At 40.6% G+C, this 23,492-nt stretch overlaps 1 protein-coding gene across 1 annotated transcript in view; it reads left to right on the top strand.

The window, feature by feature from the left end:
* CNTNAP5 (contactin associated protein family member 5) overlaps window positions 1-23,492 on the top strand; it is an 886,665-nt gene that overhangs the window by 744,388 nt on the left and 118,785 nt on the right. The window contains exon 19 of the mRNA XM_080671382.1: window positions 17,952-18,176. Within this exon, the coding sequence (XP_080527508.1) occupies window positions 17,952-18,176 (225 nt within the window). The remainder of the gene's footprint in view (window positions 1-17,951; window positions 18,177-23,492) is intronic.

Raw genomic sequence — 23,492 nt, 5'->3', positions numbered from 1 at the left:
ATTTAGAGAAAGATCCAAGATGGTGGTTGAATAGGTGAAAGCTACACTCACCTCCCCCAGGGCCATACTGGAATTACAACTAAAATATAGAATAATCAACCTAAATAACCAACTAAAGATTAGCAGAAGAGAAGTCTTACAATCAAGGATTTACAGAAGAAATCACATTAAAGGTGGCATGACAAGGGCTGGCCCTGCTACTATAGGCTGCAGTTGAAAATTGGGAGGGATATCTCAGCTGCAAAGGTGCTCCCTGAGGAGTGTGGGGTCTCAACTCCACACCAGGCTCACGAGAGCACCAAAGCCAGGAAAAGGCCCTTACATAATGCCTGGCTGTAAAATCAGTAGGGCTCCAGTCACAAAAAGAAAAAAAAAAGTTAGGTGTCTTCTAGAGACCCAGGGGCCCCTTTAAAGGGACAACACATATCATTTGCAGACAGTCACCCTGGGCTCCAGTGGAAGGAGGAAAGAGCAGAATGGAGTCATGTGAGAAGAGATTGGCATTTGTGGCTCTGGGGAGAGTGCTGAATGGACAGCTACTAGGATCCCTGTGCTGAGTCCTTCACCAAAACGGCCAATAACATCTTTCTTGAGTGAAGCACTCGATTACATATGGCATCAGCCTGGGGAAATGCAATAGACCCACCCTCCAGACTCCCTTTCACTCGAGTCTTCAAAGCTCATGCCCTATGGAGGAGTCAACTGCCTGGACTCTGGGTATAGAAGACTGGAAGGATTCAGTGTCAGTGACTGAGCTCTGTGGCTCTAGGATGGGGGCTGTATTTCCCTCACACATATGACCGGTGCAGAGTCCTTATTTCACATGGCCAAATCTTGGTCTATTTGGACCTGATAAACACTACTGGTCTCACCCTGATGACTCTCTGAGACCCTGCCACACCGCAAAGGTCTTTGGACACCTGACAGGTGGCAGCTACCCTTGGATATTTGCTGAGGAGCCTCAGACCCAGCACTGGTACTCAGTTTGAATCTGTATCAATCTGGTGAACAACACACACTGTCTGGCAACTCACTGAGAATCAACTTCTTGCAACTTGAGTACCATCAGAGGCTCTTTCAGTGACTGTGCCTAATAGGCAGCCAGCAGGCAGAGGCAGGTGGAGGAGGATCTTGGGGTGTCTTGGGCCTTTTGATGACCTGGCCCTGGGCTGGTGCTTGGAAAAGCTGGCCTTGGTGCACAATTTGGTCCTTTTCACACACACCCAGGCCCAACAGAGGCAACCATAAACTGCGGATTGCTTGGCAGTTCCAAACAGGTAGGCCAGAGCCAGTCATAAGAGCATCTGACATTGACCCGCAACACTGTCCCTCCCAAGAAGCCCCCAAATCTAAATACTTTGTGGCAAGTATCAGACAACATATGAGCAAGATCCAATTAGCTACACAAAAGGCACATCCAAAGGGACATCTCAGGAGGCACCAGACCCTGCTGAGGTGAATTCTGCTTTGTGTGGTCAGCACCTGCACAACAGGTTGTACACTGTGGTCATAGTTAATCCTCAAAGTCACCCAGCATGATTTTTGACCTCACACATGAATGGTTTATTAGCAATCAAGATTCAATTACAACTGGAGGATTCATATAACCCACACAAGGGACATTCTTAGAGCACCCAGCACAGGTGATTCAAAAGATTATACTACTGGGTCCCAAAACACACCTACTACATAAGCCACTATAATAAGACTGGGATACAGAAAATTTACCTACTAACAGAAATGGACACAAAGAGACAGCCAAATGGAGAGACAAAGAAACATGCCCCAAATGAAAGAAAAGGATAAATTTCCCAGAAAAAATATATATAAATGAAATGGAGGCAAGCAATTTACCTGATATAAAGTTCAAAAATTGGTTAAGAGAATGCTCAAGGAACTTAGTAAGAATGTTAACAGTGTGAAAAACAACATAGAAACCATCAAAGAACCAGTCAGAAACTAAGTACACAATACCTAAAATGAACAATACACTAGAAGAAATAAACATTAGATTACATAAATCAGAGTATCAAATCCATGAAGTGGAAGACAAGGTAGCATAAAATACCCATCAGAGTAGAAAAAAAAAGAATACAAAAACTGAAGATAGTTGAAATGACCTTTCAGAGAACATGGATTACAATAACATCTTCATCATAGAGGTGCCAGAAGGAGAAGAGAGAGAGTAGAGGATTGAGAAACTACTTGAAAAAATAATGGCTGAAAACTTCCCTAACCTGGTGAAAGAAAAAGACACACAAGTTCATGAAGTGCAGAGTTCCAAGTTTAAAGACAAAGGGTGAATCTTAAAAGTAGTAAGAGAAAAGCAGTTAGTTAGCTACAAGGGAGCTCCCATAAGACTGTCAGCTGATTTCTCAACAGAGATATTTTTCAACAGGCCAGTAAGGAGAGGTATGAAATATTAAAAGTGATGAAAAGCAAGGACCTACAACCAAGATTACTTTACCCAGCAAGGCTATCATTAAGATAGAAGGAGAATTAAAGAGCTTCCCAGACAAGAAGAAGCTAAAAGAGTTTATTACCACCAAATCAATATTACAAGAAATGTTAAAGAATCTTCTTTAAGAAAAAAGAGGAATATAGTTATAAAGAATGAAATGGAAATAAATATGTACCTATCAATAATCACTTTAAATGCAATCAATTTAAATGCTCCAATCAAAAGACATAGGATAACTAAATGAATAAGAAAACAAGACCCATATATAATGTTATCTGCAAGAGACCCAACTCAGGATGAAAGACACACACAGATTAAAATTAAAGTGACAGAAATATATATTTCATGCAAATGTAAATGAAAATATAAAGCTGGGATAGCAATACTTATATCACACAAAATAGACTTTAAAACAAAGGCTATAGTAAGAGACAAAGAAGAAACTACATAATGATAAAGAGAGCAATCCAAAAAGAGGATATACCCCTTATAAACATATAATAGTATATGCCCAATATAGGAGCACCTAAATATATAAAGCAAATCTTGATGAGAGATAGCAACAGTAATACAATGATAGCAGGGAATTTAACACTCCACTGACATCAATAAATAGCTCTTAGAAACAGAAAATCAACAAGAAAATAATGACCTTAAATGACACACTAGATTAGATTATTTTTATTTATATTTTCAGAGCATTTTATCCCCAAAACAGCAGAATATACATTCTTTTCAACTGCACATAGAGCATTTTCTAGGGTAGGCCACATGTTAGGATACAAAAACAAATCTCAACAAATTTAAGAAGATTGAAATCATATTAAGCATCTTCTCTGACCATAATGGTTTGAAACTCGAAATTTATCAGAAGAAAAAAACAAAACAAAAACCTAAAAACCCACAAAGAAAAGGAGGCTAAATAACATGTTAGTAAACAATGAATAGGTTAACAATGAAATCAAGAAGAAATTAAAAGATACCTGGAAACAAATGCAAATGAAAACACAACTCAAAATCTATGGGACATGGCAAAAGCAGTCCTAAGAAGAAAATTAACAGCATTTCAGGCCTACCTCAAGAAATAAGAAAAATCTCAAGTAAGGTGTTCAACTTCACTCTTAATAGAACTAATAAAACAACAACAAACAAAGCCCCAAGAGAGCACAAGAAAGGAAATAATAAAGACCAGAGCAGAAATAAGCAAAAAAGAGTCTAAAAAGCAGTACAAAAGATCAATAAAACCAAGAGCTGGTTCTTTGAAAAGATAAACAAGATTGATAAACCTTTAGGAGACTTTTCAAGATGAAAGGACAGTTGATCCACATAAATAAAATAAGAAATGAAAGAAGAGAAGTAACAACTGACAGTAACAACACAGCAATGAAGAATAGTAAGAAAATATTACGAACAGCTAGATGCCAAGAAATTGGACTAATGGATAAATTTCTAGAAATATGCAATTTTCTAAAATTGAATCAAGAAGAATCAGAAAATCTGAACTGACTGATTATCTACATATATAAAACCCTAATATGCAAATAGACCGAAAGTGTGGAACAACCACACAACTGGTTGCTATGACATGTGCTGACCACCAGGGGCACGTGTGGAACTTGGGGCGCTTTGGCAACAGGTGGCAGAGTGCGGAACATGGTGGGTGTCGGCCATGGCAGGATGGTGGAGCAGGTGAGCGGGGGTGCCAAACCAAGGTGGGGCACAGGTCGCTCTCATTGGGGCAAGCCTCTGGTGGTTACTGAAAATTCTTTGCTCCTGCTCATCGTAGTCCTGCCCGACTCTCCCACCTGCTGCTGGCACCGACCCCACTCGCACCCACTGCCAGTGCCAGAGCCGCCCCTCGCACTCGCTGCTGGCTGCTGGCACCCAGCGTCAGTCCCGATCACTCAGCGCCATCAGTGGGTGCGAGCAATGGCTGCTGGCCCCAATCGCCCCTGAGGGCTTCTCCACCTCCCCTTGCTCCTGAGGGGTGATCGGGGCAGTGGCCACTGCTCACACCTGATGCTAGCACTGGCCCCAATTGCTCCATGCTGTTAGCAGGTGCAAGTGGGGCTGGCGCCGTCGGTGCATGGGAGCAGCGGCGGCAGGAGCAGGGCTGCCAGCAGAGAGGGACCCAGGGGCCCGGAGAATGGCCAAGACCCACCCCTTTGCGCACTGCAGCCTTGCGGTCCACAGGTCCTTTCAAGGTGCATGAATTAATGCACCAGGCCCCTAGTAATTAACAAAATTGAAGCAGTAATAATAATAATAATAATAATAATAATAAAACAAACAAAAGTCCTGAACAAATAGGAAAATTTTACCAAACACTCAAAGAAGAACTAATACCTATTCTTCTCAAACTATTCCAAACTATTCAAGAGGAAGGAAGACTTCCAAGCATCACCCTAATTCCAAAAATAGATGTCACTACAAAGAAAGAAAACTATTGGCCAGTATCCTTGTTGAACACAGATGCTAAAATCCTCAACAAAATATTAGTAAACCAGCTAATATATTAAAAAAGTTCATACACCATAACCAAGTGGCATTTATGCTTGAGATGTAACATTGGTACAATATCTGCAAATCAGTTAACATGATATACTAAGTAAATAAAATGAAATCTAAAAATCACCTGATCATATGAATAGATGCAGAGAAAGAATTTGATAAAATTTTACCTCCTTTTATTTATAATAAATACTCTCAGCAAACTGGGAATTGAGGGACCATACCTCAACATAATAAAAATAATATATGACAAACACACAGTCAACATCATACTCAATGGCAAAAAACAAACAAACAGAAACATTTCCTTTAAAACTGCAGACAAGACAGGGTTGTCACTCTCACCACTCTTAGTCAACATAGTACTAGAAGTCCTAGTCACAGCAATAAAACAAGAAGAAGAAATAAAAGGCATGCAAATTCAAAAGGAAAAAAGAAAAACTGTCATTATTTGCAGATGTCAAGATACTATAACAAGAGAACACTAAATATTTCACTTTAAAAATGTGGAGCCATGGCTGGTGTTGCTCAGTGGTTGTAGCGTCAGCCTGAGCATGGATGGGTCCTGGGTTCATTTCCAGGTCAGGGACATGGGTTGTGGTTTCACTCCCTGCCCCTTGGCAGGGAGCATGCAAAAGACAACTGATTGATGTGTCTCTCTCACATTAATGTTTCTCTCTCTCCGCCCGACTCCCTTCCACTCTCTCTGAAAAGCAATGGAAAAATATCCTCATGTGAAGATGAACAACAACAACAAAAATATATGGAACTGATAAATAAATTTAGTAAATTAGCAGGATACAAAATAAATCTCCAGAAATTATTTTATACATCAATTATGAATTATCAAAAAGAAACAAAGTAGATAATCCCATTTATAATTGCATTAAAATAATACTTAGGAATAAATTTAATCAAGACCATAAAAGATCTCTACTCAGAAAATTGAAGAAAGAAGTTGAAGAAGATACAAATAAATGAAAGCATATACAATGCTCATGAATGAAAAGAGTTAGCATTGTTAAAATATTCATACTACCCAAAGCAATCTACAGATTCAATGCAATTCCCAACAAAATATCAATGGTGTATTTCACAGAACTAGAACAAATAATTCAAAAAATATATATGGAACCACAAAAGACCCTGAATAGCCATAGCAATCTTGAGAAAGAAGTACATAATTGGAGGAATCATACCACAAGGCCATAGTAATCAAAACAGCATAGCAATGGCGCAAAAATAGGCATATAGACCAATGGAACAGAATAGAGAACCCAGAAACAAACCCTTGCCTCTATGGTCAATTGTTATTTGACAAAGGAAGCAAGAACATAATGGGGTAAAGACAATCTATTCAATAAATAGTATTAGAAAAATTGGACAGATACATGCAAAAAAAAAAAAAACAACTAAAGAAATTAGACCACCTTCTTACACCATATACAAGAATAAATTCAAATGGATTAAAGACTTAAATGTAAGATTTGATACCATAAAATACTAGAAGAAAACATAGGCAGTAAAAATCTCAGATGTTTCTCTCAGTAACATTTTTTTTTTCTGATCTAACTTTTGGGCAAGGGAAACTAAGAAAAAATAAACAAATGGGACTGCATAAAACCAAAAGGTTTTTGCACAACAAAAGAAACCATCAATAAAATGAAAAGATAACCCACCAAATGGAAGAACATTTTCCCCTGATACATCTGATAAGGGGTTAAACACAAAATTTATAAAGTACTCATAAACTAAGCCTGGCTGGTGTGGTTCAGTTGGTTGGAGCATCGTCCTAATCACCAAAGGGTCACACTTTGCCACAAACTGATAGCACCTCACATCTGTCAGAATGATTATCAAAAAATCAACAAACAATAAGAATTGGCAAGGATGTGGAGAAAAAGTCAATCTTATGTTGATGAGAATGCAGATTGGTGCAGCCACTGTGTAAAACTGCATGGAGTTTCCTCAAAAAATTAAATTTGGAAATGCTTTATGACCTAGCAATTCCATTTCTGGTATATAGCCAAAGGAACCCAAAGATCAACCAAAGGACTTGTATGCATTCATAAAGGCCTAACCAATGGACACAGACAACAGGGGGATGAGGGCATGAGTGGGGGGGGTAGGAGGGTAATGGGGGAATAAGGACACATATGTAACACCTTAATCAATAAAGAAATTTAAAAAAACACTAATCTGAAAGAATATATGCACCCCTATGTTCATTACAGGGTTATTTACACAGTAGCCAAGCTATGGAAGCAGCCCAAGAGAATAGACAAGTGAATAAAAAAGTTGTTGTACATATATACAATGAAATGTTACTTGACTATTAAAAAGAACACAATCCTGCCTGGCTGGCGTGGCTCAGTGGTTGAGCATCGACCAATGAACTAGGAGGTCACAGTTTGATTCCAGGTCAGGGTACAGGCCCAGTTGTTGGCTTGATCCCCAGTGGGGGTATGCAGGAAGCAGCTGATCAATTATTCTCTCTCATCATTGATGTTTCTATCTCCCTCTCCCTTTCCCTTCTCCCTTCCTCTCTGAAATCAATATATATATATATATATTTTTTTTTTTTTTAAAGAACACAATACTATCATTTATGGCAGCATGAATGGATCTAGAGGGAATTATATAAGTTAAATAATTCAGTCAGAGAAAGAAAAATACCACATGATTTCACTTATATGTGGAATCTAAAGAATAATATAAATAAAAAAACAAAACAGAAATAGACTTGGAGATACAGAGAACAGACTGATGGTTGCCAGATGGGAGGGGAGTTGTGGACTGGGTGAAAAATGTGAATGGATTGATAAATAGAGATTGAAATTACAAAATATTTATGGGAATGTAAAGTAGCATATACATATACACTGAGTGGCCATATTATTATGATCCCTGAAAGCATAATAATCTGGCCACTCAATGTATATCCTCCTATATAATAAAAGGCTAATATGCAAATTGTCTCCTAGACCAGGAGTTCAACCAGCAGGCAGGCTGACCAACTGCCCATGTCCCCTCCCCCTGGCCAGTCTGGCCAGACCCCACCCATGCACGAATTCATGCACCAGGCTCTAATATATATATATATTACACACACACACACACACACACACACACACACACACACACACACACTGAGTGGCCAGATTATTATCCGTTCAGAGATCATAATAATCTGGCCACTCAGTGTATAATCTATAATAATAAAAGCATAATATGCAAATTGACCAAATGGCCAAACAGCAAAACAGCGGAACAGCAGAATGACCATACGAACAACCACACTATGACATGCATTGGCGCCAGGCCAGCCATGGTGGGTGCAATGCAATTGGTCGGGGACCCCACCATCACCCCATGATCACCCTGCAGAGAGAGGCCCAGGCTACCGGCTGTCTGGGCGGATAATCAATCAGGAAGGAAGGAAGGGGATGGAGGCAGACGTGGGCAGACGGTGTGGGCAAGGGCGGGGCTGGCTGCCTGCAGCTAGGGGAACAGTGGCCCAGGTTCCACCAGCCAGAAGGAAGCCGGTGCTAGCAGCCAGGGAAACGAAGGTCTACCCTTGCATGGATTTCGTGCATAGGGCCTCTAGTGTAGTCAATAATATTTTAATAACTATTTATGATGCCCATTGGGATATTAGGGGGAACACTTTTTAAAGTGTATGATTGGCTAACCATTATGCTCTACATATGAAACTAAAAAAAAATGGTGAATGCAAACAGTCATTTACTTTTAAAAAATAATAATTTTGAAAAAGAGCAGCATTTAAATTATCAAAATAAAATGTTTTAATCACCATTTTAAACACCACTTATAATCAAAAGATGATGACAGTTATAAAAAGTCTTGTTAATTCATTAGAACACATTTCCCAAGCCCCTATGCCAAACAATGCTTTATTTAATCCAACTTCCTGTTGGAATTTAAAAGTATTATGGACAGAAGCCCCTGTGATTGTCTTCAAAGAATCTATAATTCATACTCTTCATCCAACTGCACTGCCCAGTTAGTATGAATTACTTGCTTGTCAGTACATCACGCTCTTTGGGAGAAAAGTAATTGTACAAATTGTAGGGCCAACAGAGTGCCCTACATTACAGCCTGAAATAAAATAGGGTCCATCAGATAGGCTCCTTTTGTAGCAAAGGAAGCAAAGTGCTGCTGGGGGAGATCTCTGAACACCTTCCCTGAAAAATGTGAATGCCAACCTTAAACTGGTTCCACATGCTAGAAGAAGCAAATACAGAATGAACACTACCAGGTGACAGCACTAAGTATCTTGGCTTTGTTGTACGGCATCTATAGCCAAGCTTCTATTTGGAAAAAAAAAAAATGTAGACCTTTGCATTTTTCCAGGGACATTGTTCAAATATCTCATAAATCATATTGTTCTGAATGTGGCCTAATTTTTCATTGGCTCCTTTCTCTGAAGAAGCTCCTATGAATTATCTACTGTCCATTCACTGTATCATTTGACTAAATTTGTTGGATTATCCTCTGTGCTTTTTCCCCACTTCTTATTTTGATCTACAAGCAAAATACAGAAACATGTGTTTAGCCTTTCAGCTTGTTTCATATTTCACTATTTCCAAACTTCCCCTGCCCATCTCCTAAATATAAGGAAATAATTCTCTTTATATTCAGCAGTCCCCAAGTCTATAAGATGAGCCTTTTCACCAAGTCTATCAGCCATGCCAATTGCCTTTGGGAAACATGGCATGGAACTGAAATGGCGCCATTAGCTACCTGAACAAAGTGGCTCTCTATTGGAGCAATCTTCTGTGCAAACTTACTATGGCATGTATATTTCAGGGTGCGCAAATACTGGAAATATCTGGGGCAGAATTAGGGAGATTTATCCATAGTTTATAATTATTGACCAAAATATTTATTCTTATTCCCAAACCTAGTAAGGAGGATGGTAATATCTGAATTTAACTTACGAAAACACTGATGGTCACAGAGGTTTAGTGACTTGCTAATAAATGTCAGAGATGGAGGTCCAACCATCTTTTAGGCTCCTTTTCCCCCTATATGATCCTAATTTAATTCTATACAATAATGTGGCAGTAAGATTCAAATATGTAGTTTTTTGTGCTTCTTTTTGAAAAAAAATAATATGTAATTTACATACAATGATAATGCACTTTTTTAATTTGTACAATTCATGAGATTTTAGCATATTCATGAAGTTGTGCGACCATCACCACTATCTAATTTCAGACTATTTTCATCATTATCTGCAAAGAATCTTATACCCATTAGTAGAAACTCCCCACCAACCTCTCTCCCCAGTTCTTGGAAATTACTAATCTATTTTCTGTCACTATGGATTTGCCTATTCTGAATATTTCATATAAATAGAATCATGCAATATATAGCTTTTTGAAGTCTGCTTCCTCTCACTTAGCATGTTTTCAAAGTTCATCTATGTTGTAGAATTTTTCAGTACTTTATTCTTTTTTATTTCCCAATGACTATTTCAGACTCTGGAAGCATCCCATTTCATTTATCTGTTTATCAGTTGATAGTTTGGGATGTTCCTCTTTGTGTGTGTATGTGTGTGTATTATTATGAATAATAGTGCTAGTAACATTCCTGTACATGCTTTTGTATAAACTTATGTTGTCTAGTTCTTTGCATCTGAACCTAGAGGTGGGATTGCTGGGTCATATTGTAACCATATGTTTAACTTTCTGAGGAACTTGCAAACTGTTTTTCAAAGTGGATGCTCTATTTTACATTCTCACCAGCAAAATATGAAGATTTTGACTTATGCACTTCCTCACCAACACGTTATTGTCTGCCTTTTTGAGAATACTGTTGTAAACAAGTAAAATGAGATTTCACTGTGGTTTTGATTTGCATTTTCTTTTTTTTAATATATTTTATTGATTTTTACAGAGAGTAAGGGAGAGGGATAGAGAATTAGAAACATCAATGAAAGAAAAACATCTATAAGCTGCCTCCTGCACACCCCCAACTGGGGATGTGCCCACAAGCAAGGTACATGCCCCTGACCGGAATCGAACCTGAAACCCTTCAGTCCGTAGGCTGACACTCTACCCACTGAGCCAAACTGGCTAGGGCTGATTTGAATTTTCTTAATGACTACTAATATTGAACATCTTTTTATGTACTTATTACCCATGTGTATATCTTCTTTGGTGAAATACCTATTCAAATATCTTGCTGATTTTTGTTTTTGCTTTTTTTAATTGTGCAGTTGTAGGGATTCTTTGTATATTCTGAATATAATTTTCCTATTAGATATATGATTTGCAAATGTTTTCTCCATTTTTCAGGTTCTTGGTAGTATCTTTTAAGAACAAAAGTTTGGTGTATTTTTTTCATTTTGAAGAATAATTTATCTATCTTTATTCTTTTGTGGCTTGTGCTTTGGGAGTTATATCTAAGAAATCATTGTCAATCTAAGGTCATGAAGAGTTATGCCTTTAGTTTCTTCTAAGTGTTTTATAATTTTAGATATTATATTCAGTCTTGGAGGATCCATTTTGAATTAATTTTTATATGGTGTGAGGCAGGGGTCCAACTTCATTGTTTTGCATGTGGATATCCAGATGTTTCAACACCATTTTTGATGTGTGCTTGTCTTTAACCCACCACTATCCCCACCATTGTTAGAACAATCTGGATATGACTGTCATATTATCATTGAAGTTATTTTAAATTAAAAATATTAGATAAGCTATTTTGAATTCTAATTAGTAACACATTTGGAAATCTAGAAAAATGAAAAGCCAATCTACTCAAAGACAACAATTAAAAAGAAAATCCAATTTTCTACTAGCTCCTTTTTTTGCATTCAATGTAGCTAAGATGTCTGTCCATTACATTTTATATCCTGAATTTTGTTATTCATTTAGTAGACATTCTTATATAATTTACTAGAGGCCTGGTGCACAAAATTCATGCACAGGGTGGGGGAGGGTGTCCCTCAGCCCAGCCAGCACCCTCTCCAATCTGGGACCCCATGAGGGATATCTGACTACCCATTTAGGCCAGATCCTGGTGGGATCAGGCCTAAACGGGCAGTCGGACATCTCTCTCACAATCGAGGACTGCTGGCTCCCAACCACTCGCCTGCCTGCCTGCCTGATTGCCCCTAACTGCTATGCCTGCCAGCCTGATCACCCCCTAACCACTCCCCTGCCAGCCTGATTGATGCCTAACTGCTCCCCTGCCAGCCTGCTTGCCCCTAATTGCCCTCCCCTGCAGGCCTGGTCACCCCTAACTGCCCTCCCCTGCAGGCCTGGTCACCCCCAACTGCCCTTCCCTGCAGGCCCGGTCACTCCCAACTTCCCTCCTCTGCCAGCCTGGTCACCCCTAACTGCCCTCTCCTAACTGCCCTCCCCTGCAGGCCTGGTCACCCCCAACTGCCCTTCCCTGCAAGCCCGGTCACTCCCAACTTCCCTCCTCTGCCAGCCTGGTCACCCCTAACTGCCCTCTCCTAACTGCCCTCTCCTGCAGGCTCGATTGCCCCCAACTGCCCTCCCTTGCAGGCCCGGTCACTCCCAACTTCCCTCCTCTGCCAGCCTGGTCACCCCTAACTGCCCTCTCCTAACTGCCCTCTCCTGCAGGCTTGATTGCCCCCAACTGCCCTCCCTTGCAGGCCTGGTCCCTCCCAACTGCCCTCCCTGCTGGACATCATATGGTGGCCATCTTGTGTCCACATGGGGGCAGGATCTTTGACCACATGGGGGCAGCAATCTTGTGTGTTGGAGTGATGGTCAATTTGCATATTGCTTTTATTAGATAGGATAGAGGCCTGGTGCATGGGTGGGGGCCAGCTGGTTTGCCCTGAAGGGTGTCCCGGATCAGGGTGGGGATTCCCTTGGGGTGTGGGGAGGCCTGGACGAGGGGCCTGTGGTGGTTTATAGGCTGGCCATGCCCCCCGGTGACCCAAGCAGAGGCCCTGGTATCTGGGATTTATTTATATTCTACAATTGAAACTTTGTAGCAGAGGCCAAGGCAGGCCAGGGCTTCAGAAGCTTGGCTTCCTCCATCACCGGGGGCAACCCTAGCCTCCTGCTCTCTCGAGCTCTGTGGCTGCTGCCATTTTTGTTGGGATTTATTTACCTTCTATAATTGAAACTTTGTAGCCTGGAGTGGACCAGCCAGGATGTGTGGAAAGCTTGGCTTCCTCCATTGCCAGGGAAACCCAAGCCTCCTTCCTGCTCTCTCCGTGGCCACAGCCATCTTGATTGAGCTAATTTGCATACTCGCTCGGATCGGGCTTAAAAGTGCTGTCGGACAGCCCTCGAGGGGTCCCAGATTGGAGAGGGTACAGGCTGGGCTGAGGAACAGCTTTCCCCCCCGCCCCCCCCGCCCCGCCGTGCAAAAATTTCATGCACCAGGCCTCATGCTGTGATAAACACATTAATAAATTATTTTCTTAGTAATAGAATTTCAGTGAAAAGTAATATGTATATTTAGCTTACACTTTACTAGTTATAAAAAAACTTGAAAAAATTGTCTAATATTTACATTTCTGAGGACTTATTTTTTTTTTTACTTTTTACTACAAAAGAAAATCATGTGTACACTCTAATAGAGAGAATAATTTTACAGTGCCATGCACCTATTATTTATCTTCAGTAATTATCAACTCATGGCCATTTTTAATTAACCTAAATGCTCACACCCACTTATCTTTCTTTATTATTTTGAAGCAAATGCCAGATAACTTATCACTTTATCTGAAATATTGCAATATATATTGCTATATAATAAGGACTCATAAAAGTACATATCAACAGGATTATTATTATAAAAACTAGAGACCCAGTGCACAAATTTCATGCACTAGGCGGGAGGGATGTCCCTCAGCACAACCTGCACCCTCTCTCATCTGGGACCCCTCGGGGGATGTCCGACTGCCTGTTTAGGCCCAATCGGGCCTAAACAGGCAGTCAGACATCCCTTTCACAATCTGGGACTGCTGGCTCCCAACTGCTCACCTGCCTGCCTGATTGCCCCTATCCGCTTCTGCCTGCAAGCCTGATCACCTCCTAACCACTCCCCTGCCAGCCTGATCGACACCTAACTGGTCCCCTTCCATCCCGATCGTCCCCAACTGCCCTTCCCTGACATCCCGGTCACCCCCAAATGCCCTCCCCTGCATATTCCCTCTATAGTAGATAGGTTTTTTTTCTTTAACATATTGGACAGCCCTAACTGGTTTGGCTCAGTGGATGGAGCATCAGTCTGCAGACTCAAGGGTCCCAGGTTTGATTCTGGTCAAGGGCATGTAACTTGGTTTGGGGCACATACCCAGTGGGGAGTGTGCAGGAGGCAGCTGATCGATGTTTCTATCTCATAGATGTTTCTAGCTCTCTATCCCCTTCCCTTCCTCTCTGTAAAAAATCAATAAAATATATTTTTTTAAAAAAGGAACATTTAAGATTCCTCCATATCTGCCTGGCTAGTGTGACTCAGTGGTTGAGACCCCAGGCTGCCTTCACTGGGAGGGGATCGCGCCATGGTGGTGTGGCATGCCCCGCCCAGGCTGAGACCCCAGCCCAGGCTGCCACTGCTGGGAGGGGATCACTACATGGGGAGTGAATTTGTTTTTGCTTTTTATAAAGGGTCAGGAGAGTCTTTGGGCAGCATTCTGCCAGGCCACTTACTCTGCCGGCTCTCAGCAGCAGCCCTCTGGCAGGGCTGAGAGGACTGGGCACCTCCATCTTGTGCCTATGGGTGCCGCCATTTTGTTGCAGAGTGACAGTTAATTTGCATATTACTATTTTATTAGATAGGATTTTAAGAACAAATTTTTAATGTCATGCCAATTTTTAAATTTATTTTCAGCGTGTTTGATGTTTTCCTGAAATAATTACAACCTAACTGATTTTTAGGTAAGCTCTAGCTAACTAATTACCAAGGATTGGTCTTCATGCTTGTTCTAATTTGTTCTATCACAGTTATAAAGACCAGCTATTATTTATTGAGTTCCTACTATGTGCCATGACTTTACATGATTACTTCTACTCTTTCTACCACAACACTGAATTCATCCCTGTTTATATGTGAGTGAACTGAGGTTAGTGGGATCCTGTGAGTACTGGAGAATGGCACAGCCAGTTTCCAAGTGAGTCAGGGACACACACCTCCTGCAGCCCCACCCTGTCTCCTGTATCCTTCTCTTAGTTCATTCCACATGTCAAGGCCTAATCAATAGTGAGCTCCTCTTTCAGATTTTCCTAGGCTACTCTCGCCCATGAAGATATCCAACTCCAGAAATTATTTTCTGTCACTCACACATCATATACTAGGCTATCCTGCATCAGTGTTATTATTTTTTAATGTGTATCCTGTCTACTCAGAGTATAATCAGCATAGTTTCTTCCACCCGGTTGGTGCTCTAGAGGTGTGTTAATATTGGCATTGTGGTCCTGCAGTAGCACCATGGTCACTGATAAACATCTTCACAGTTAAGATGTTTCTTCTATTTATCTCCATGGTTTTGTATGTTTAGGCCAATCAGAGAGTTTAAATTCTTAGATTATAAAATATAATCAACTGAGAGAATAATAGAATCCAGGTGTTTTGCTGAATTTTGTTTGTGTTGAAATTGACAATACCTAAACAATAAAAATAGTAGGAAGAGGGGAGGAGGGAGGAAAGAAAGTTGGTAAGACATTTCTAATTAAAAAAATACTTTTCATTTTAATTTCATGTCTTAAGTATCAAGAAAAAATGTACTATGTATGCCCATATTTAATATCCTATATAATAAAAGCCTTATATGCTAAGCGTCCGGTCGGCCCGTCAGCCATTCAACCAATCAAAGCATAATATGCTAATTATATGCTAAGGCCGCTCAACTGCTTGCTATGACGCACATTGACCACCAGGAGGCATATGGTCCAACTGGTAGGTTAGCTTGCTGCTGGGGTTCTGCTGATCGGTACTGAGTGAGATGGCCAGACATGCCCTGGAGCCCTTCCACGGTCCCTCCCTGACTGGCCAACCTCCTGCATCCCTCCCTGGCCCCGATCCTGCACACAGTGGGGTCCCTCAGCCTGGCTTGCACCCTCTTGCAATCTGGGACCCCACGGGGGATTTTGCAGAGCTGGTTTCAGCCTGATCCCACAGGCCAGGCCAAGAGACCAAGCTGGTGCACGAGTTTGTTCACTGAGCCTCTAGTACTACATAACAGAATGCTCTAAATTATACTTACATTTGCACACACACACACAAACCAAACATCAAATGAAAACCATTTTTCTGTTAACCAGGAGATAGTAGCTCAAAAGGCAGGCAAAATGTCCCCAAGGAAGTTAGTTCACTCAAGGAAAGTGCTTGAATCAAACTAATAATTAACCCACATCATCATGGTCACAAGTCTCCACTGCATATCTTTGTAATTGGGAGGACTTTCTTGTTAATGTGAACACTTTATCTGAACCTTTAGCAAATATAAAATAGTATTCCCAAACTGCTAACAATATACATAAATATGCAACCTTCATTTTTTTTGTTGGCACAGTTGCAGGTTGTTATAGAGTTTTCACAAAAGTAGAACAAATTTGCAATCAAATTAGAAAGCAAAAGCCAGGTTTGATTATGTTCTAGGTGCCATTAATTCAATGAGATCATTTCATGAAGAACTAGGAACATTGCGTATGTCAGTTGGAAAGATAAATTATGTCAATACAGCTTCCTGCTTACTATCTTTATGACAGAGGCTTGCTTCTAGACCTAAGCTATGCTGCTCTAAGAGGGAACCTTTGCTGGACAGAGACAAAGTTAAAAGGGAATTTCAGAGTGGCCTTGAATAAGAGAAGACCATATCTCAGCATTTGGATAAATGTGCAGTCAATAAACAGATATTTTAAATGAAGAAAATTGGAATGGGTTCTGGTTAAATTGTCTTCTGGTTTGGGAGCCTATGAGTTCAAACTGTGGTGGGCAACTGTCTTAAGTGCTTTGCACACATCATTTACTTCTCCACAAAGAAATCAATCTCTTGCTATTTCTCTTGCACTACTTCTAGATCATTGAGGTAAGATTCATGCTTCCCATTTGCCCAAGGATAAAACAGTCTTCACAGTGTTCACCTGCTTCCCTGGGACTACACAGCTAGTTTGGAACTGAGCAAGGTTTCCCACCCAGTGCTGAAGCCCAATCCTGTGCTGGCCCCACTAACCTGGCAGTGGGACAAGGACACTGCGCAGTAAGATCTGGGGCTGGCATGTTCCTGCTGATTGAATGTCATCAGCATGGGGATGCCTACTTTCCTCATAGCGGTGGCAGAACTCTATGTAGTGCATCACATGAGGCCTATTTGCCCAAGTATTTTCTCTTTATTGGGATTGGATGCCAATTCCTAAACATTTGAAAAGTTGAGTCCAAGAGTAGGCCATCTATACCTTTTTTCCTGTTTCCATGGATCCCTCTCTTCTATTTCCATGGATCCCCACACTTCACCCAACACCACAGAGCAATGCCTCCCCCATGTCCTGCTCTCAGTAATTTAGAACCCACTTAAAACCCTCCTGATACATGAGAAAAAGACAAACCAGAATTCTTAGCTTCTCAGTTTTAAAAGTAAGATGGTCCCAGTGAAATTTCTCTATACTATGTTGAAGGCAGGGACATTTTATCTTTGCTTCTTGAAAAATGAGCCTTGCACATGGTAGTTATTCTGAAAATATGTATTAAATTAGACCTGAATTTCACAATGCAAATCCCAGCTCTCTCCTTTAGCTGTGCAACCTGTTCAGGGTTCTTAGCCTCTGTAAGCCTCATGTTTCTCATTTGGAAATGAGGTTGATGATTACTGCCACTTGAGAATTATTGTGGAAAGCATATTATATAATTAATGTACAAACCCTCACACAGTGCCTAATGCATAGGAACAATAAACAAGCTATGATTATATCCTGAATACTCAATTCATACCTTAATGTGTGTTTTCCCCTCTTGTATTTTGCAGAGGTTTCTGCTGTTTTTGAGGCTGGCACTTCAGTTACTTACATGTTTCAAGAACCCTACCCAGTGACCAAGAATCTAAGCCAGTCTTCCTCAGCAATTTATGCAGAGTCAGCTCCATCTAAGGAAAACATCGCACTTAGCTTTGTGACAGCCCAGGCACCCAGCCTCTTGCTTTATATCAATTCTTCCTCTCACGACTTCCTGGCTGTCGTGCTTTGCAAGAATGGTGAGTACTGACGGCAGGGAGTCTGATGGAGTGTCATATTGGGCTAGAGGGAAAGTATATGCCCTCCAGAACTCTGCAAAATTTCAACCTAAATTTGGTGTCACCTGAGCAGCTTATTTCCAGACCTCCAGGCAAACCCTTGATTGAACTTGACCTTTATGAGTTGCAATTGATATTCCAGGCCAGTGTCAGTTCATCACTAAAGTCAAATGCATCTACTTTAATTTGCCTCGACTGTACAGTGGTATCACTTTATTATTTATTCTGTGCTGGAATCCATTAAGTGTAAAAAGAAGATCATAAGCATATCTGAATTTCAGAAGGACACTTGTCACATATATCTTGCCATCTTTACTGCAGTCTCCTTTACTAAGGGCTTTTAAAGCAACTAGCATAAATGCAGGCTGTATTAATAGAAGTGAATTGTCTAGATCTTGGAGAGAAGTAGTATATGTGGATCGTAACCTTGTGGGATACAGATCTGAGTTCTGAGAATCAGATTCTGAAAAAAATGTGAACAAAATGGGATATGTGAAGAGTAGAGGGATAAAGGAGTTAGAGTCCACTTTATATGAGGATGGTGAAGGATACCAGTCTTGACAGCTGTTAGGAAAAGTCAGGTTTTCTGCCCTCATGACTTTTCTGCCCTCACAACATTGCCAGAATGAGGACTATTGATATGGTCATGGCAAGGACACTATGTGATCAAAATCCTAGGGGAACAAACAATTATTAGGATTGGGCAAAGAGGGCAAGGGTGTGGACATCCCTGTAGCACGGTCTCAAAGACACTTTTCTGTGATCAAGAATATGTATTTTCTCTTCTTGTAATTTTCTGTTATAATGAGATGTGTCTGGGCTTTAGAACCATCTCCACAGGGATCAACTGTGGTGGGGGATGGGAGAAAGGAGACTGAGATATGCATCTGACACCATGCCCTCTCCAGACCTCAGACACAGACTCTTGCTATTTATCTTGCACTACTGTTTCTTGTGTGTGTGTGTGTGTGTTTTTTCCTTTTTAGTTTGATCTTGCTTTAACTATTTACAGCATTGAACATAAAGAATGGTGTATAGGACTAAAACAAGCATCAAAACTGGCGGGCCTCTGAGTTGAATCAGGCCTGAATGGTGTAATGGAGTAATACATATTTAATCTGACACAGTGATTTCTGTTATGCATTGTCTGTGTCCATAGGAATGGCCTGAAGGGTACAGATCTGCCTGTGGGACCACACAAAAGATGCTTTGGGGGGAATCTTGCATCTCAGTGTTCTGGAACTATCTTACTTCTAGTTCAACAATGTCCAACTAGAACTAAGAAGATCACTCATTCTAAGAACAACATGATGGAACCAAAAAAGAGAGGGAGAGAAAGACTAGAAGGATAACTGGTAGTTCCAGAACTATTTGGGAGAGAAAAGAGACAATATGGGTTTTAGGCCTCTTAATTATCAGCAGGCATTTGTATGATTAGAACCCTTAGTTCTCAATCTTTCTTTCCTAATATCTCTGTGAGGTTGATAAGGCTGGCTGAGGACACTGGGGCCTGGATTAACTGGTTAACACAGGTCAGCCAGCTAATTCATAGCATAGCTGAGACTAGAAGCCAGATCTCCTGATAATCAGCCCAACAACCTTTTCTCTAAACTGGATAACCTTACTATGATGTGGTTGAACTCTAAGTAAGATAGTTCCAGAGCACTGAGATGCAAGATTCCCCCAATGCATCTATTGTGTGGTCCCACAGGCACATCTGTACCTATCAGGCCATTCCTATAGACAATGCATAATAGAAATCACTATATCAGACTAAATATGTCTTAACTCCATTATGCAGTTATAATATACTAAAGGCCCAGTGCATGAAATTCATGCACAGGGGTAGGGGGGCCCTCAGCCTAGCCTGCACCCTCTTGCGATCCGGGACCACTGGCTCCTAACCGCTGGCCGGCCTGCCTGACCACCCTAACCACTAGCCTACCTGTCTGATTGCCCCTAACCACTCTGCATGCCTGCCTGCCTGATCGCCCCTAACTGCCTCTGCCCCACTGCTGCGGCTTCATCTGGAAGGACTTCTGGAATGACGTCCAGAAGGTCATTCAGCAGTCCAGTGTAATTAGCATATTACACTTTTATTATTATAGAATACTCTATGCTGGGCACTATTCTAATTAATGTACACATTAATTCTCACAATAACCCTGTGTGATTGTTGGTGTTAATATACCCAATATTGTATAGTTGTAGAAACTAAGACATAAATGTTTAATATATTGATTAAAATTCTACAGCAAATAAAGAGAAGAGCTGGGACTCAATCCTCTTTTCCAAGACTGGCAGCTTATTCTGTATACTCCACCACAACAGCTAAACTAAGAGTGTTATTTTTTTGAAACATATCATGTTTTAAATAATTTGAACTTATTTAATTGGTACGGCATTATTGAATTTTACCTTATTCCCTGTTTTCTTATACTCTAAAGCCCCATGTAATTAAAAAATGTACTTGACTTAATGGACACCTGCATTTTAATTTATTTATTAATTTTAGAGATAGAGGAAGGGAAAGGGAGGAAGAGAGAGAGATAGAGAGAAGTATTAATTTGTTGTTCTACTTATTTATTCATTCATTGGTTGATTCTTGTATGTTTCCTGATAGGGAATCAAACCCACAACGTTGGCATTGGGGATGACACTCTTACCAATTGAACTACATGACTAGGGCTGGACACCCACATTTTTAAAACCCTGGCTAAATGAAGAAAGCAAAGAGAAACTGTGCCTTGCTTGTTTGTTTTAAACTTAGATCTCAGTGCAAAGGTAAAAGTGCAGGCCTGGCAGCTCCATCTAACTCATGGGAAATAGGTGTCCAAGTCATGGTTAGTAATGAAGTGCTGCCCTCTCTTCACTCAGCCTCAGATAGAGAATCACCACCCAAACCCACTCCCCCGCCATTGCTCTAGGGAACTCCTATCGCAGTAGACATTGATGGATGGCTCAGAGATTTAGGATACTGAGCATTTCCTGCCATCTCTCTTCACTGCAGAGGCACAACTAAGATATGTGCTCATTCACTCATCCTTTCATTGACTCTCTGGAGTCAATGCACAGTATCAGGGACTATGAAGATCAACAAAGATAAGATAAGGTTCTTTCAAAACATAATTAGAGAGAGAGAGATGAGAGAGAGAGAGAGAGAGAGAGAGAGGGAGAGAGAGAGAGAGAGAGAGAGAGAGAGGAGAGAGAAACTGCCTTAAATTTCCTGGAAATCAACCTAGATACGTGAAAAATCCAAGTTGCTCATATGTCCCAAACAGTCCAACTAGAAGTCAGAATTTGCCTAACTTTAAGGATGAATCTCCTAGGAACTCAGGATTGTAATAAGCAAGTAAAATACCTTAGGTGATAGTGGATTCCTTGCTTTGGAAGTCATCAAATAATAAATGACAATTTATTAGGGATGTCATAATAAGATTCTAGCAGTGAATGACACAGAATAATAAACTCAGTGTGTTTCCAAGTCTGAGATTTTGTGATTTTGTATTACTTTCAGGTGTAGTCATGCATTTGTATTTTTTCTGCTAGAGTTTCACTTGCAGACTTTGAAATGCTTCGGTTAGGAATTAAGAACTGGTATCCTTACAGCTTGTTCCCAGTATGTTGGTGGTATTAGGCCACTGATATAATTGCCAGTGAACAATATTGGTGATACTGTATTATAAAGAGGTAGGGATATTTTAATGTGACTTGGATACATTTTGGTGAAAAATATACCTCTGAAAATACTAATGGAAGTTAAGAATATTTACAGATAGAAATAAAAGATTAGGAGATCAAATATGGAAAATGGTTAATTGGGAAAAGTCATTCTCTAAAGGTTTTATAAGATTGATTCTCACCTTTCTGAGATGGATTAAGAGTCTTCTGTTAGTACAGGTTTCTTAACCTTTCTTTGATGTAAGGTGCCTTTGGGAATCTGGTGGAAATGAGGATGAGAGTGTCACTCTTTAAAGGAGTTCTCTTTGTTCTCCTGGGAGGAAGAAAATGCCCTCAGCCATTGTCAATCGCAGCACTCTGGTTTAAGAAGTCAGGGGTGAACTCAGTGGATGACCTGTGTAAATACTGAATGGAATTCTTGGCTTGCAAATTCATTTAATAAGATGCCCAGGCCAGGGAAAGAGGAGCAATGAGACTTAAAGTCGTGTTTGCAGGCCTCTCCCTGGCAGGGACTGGATTTGGCAGGTTCAGAATTCTTTGACCTTTATCTTTTTTCCTGAAATTTCTCCCACTAGAAACTTACTCAGGTTAAGCTGTCCTCTTATCTTTTCAAATGAAAACAGGTTCTTCTTCTTAAAGAAAGAAAATCATTTTAATTCCTGGGATGAAAGAATAGAGGAAAGAGGAGGCATTTCTATGTCAGAGGGTCCTTGGGAAAAAGAAGGCCATTGTGGTTTCATAGCCAGGGCTTTAGGCCACAGGCAGCTTCTCAGAGACCCGGCCGTTGGAGAAGGGACATTGGCAGAGGAAAAGGGTCTGGACTATGATGTAAGTGCTGGGATAGAGTCTGTTAGGTGTCGAGTAAGGCAAAGAAGGGAGTGACCAATGCTTCCTGAGAGGGGTACAGTGCCCCTTGTATTGGGCCATGAAATAGAATAAGATGCTTTTTTGTTCTTTATTTTCTCTATTTTAATTCCCTATTCTACTTTTTTATCATCAGTCCTTCTTGGCCCCTTTAAATAAAAAATAAAATATTAAATATGGCCCTGGCCCAGTGGTTCAGTTGGTTGGAACATCATCCCATACACCAAAAAGTTTATGGTTGAATTCCTGTTCAGGGCACATACCTAGGATGTGGGTTCAATCCCCAATCAAGGCGCATAGGGTAGGCAACAAATAGATTTTTCACATCAATGTTTCTCTCTCTCTCTCTCTCTCTCTCGCTCTCTCTCTCTCTCCCTTTCTCACCTTTCCTCTCTCTAAACATGTAGCCAAGTGAAGATTAAAAATATACATGTGTATAGTATAAAATATGTGTTAATTCTAAGGCCATCCATCTGTGGTCAGATCATTTGGGTTCAAAGTATAAACAAGGCTTCCATCGCCTTCCCCTGGTGGCTGCCCAGCGCCCTCCAGCACCGAATAGTCCCTTCCACTTTGCTTCATTGTTTCCAGTTTATCAATCCTTTTTTACATGTACTGTCATAAGGTGCACTGTCTATTTGTGATTGCACATGCCATGGAGGGAATGGTAATAAACCCAGACACTTTACATTTCCAAAAGCCTGAGTCCAAGGAGACAGTGATAAGGAGAAA

This window comes from Plecotus auritus (genome assembly GCF_963455305.1).
Source record: "Plecotus auritus genome assembly, chromosome: 5".
Classification (NCBI taxonomy): Eukaryota; Metazoa; Chordata; class Mammalia; order Chiroptera; family Vespertilionidae; genus Plecotus; species Plecotus auritus.
This window is presented reverse-complemented; position numbering and strand designations above follow the sequence as displayed.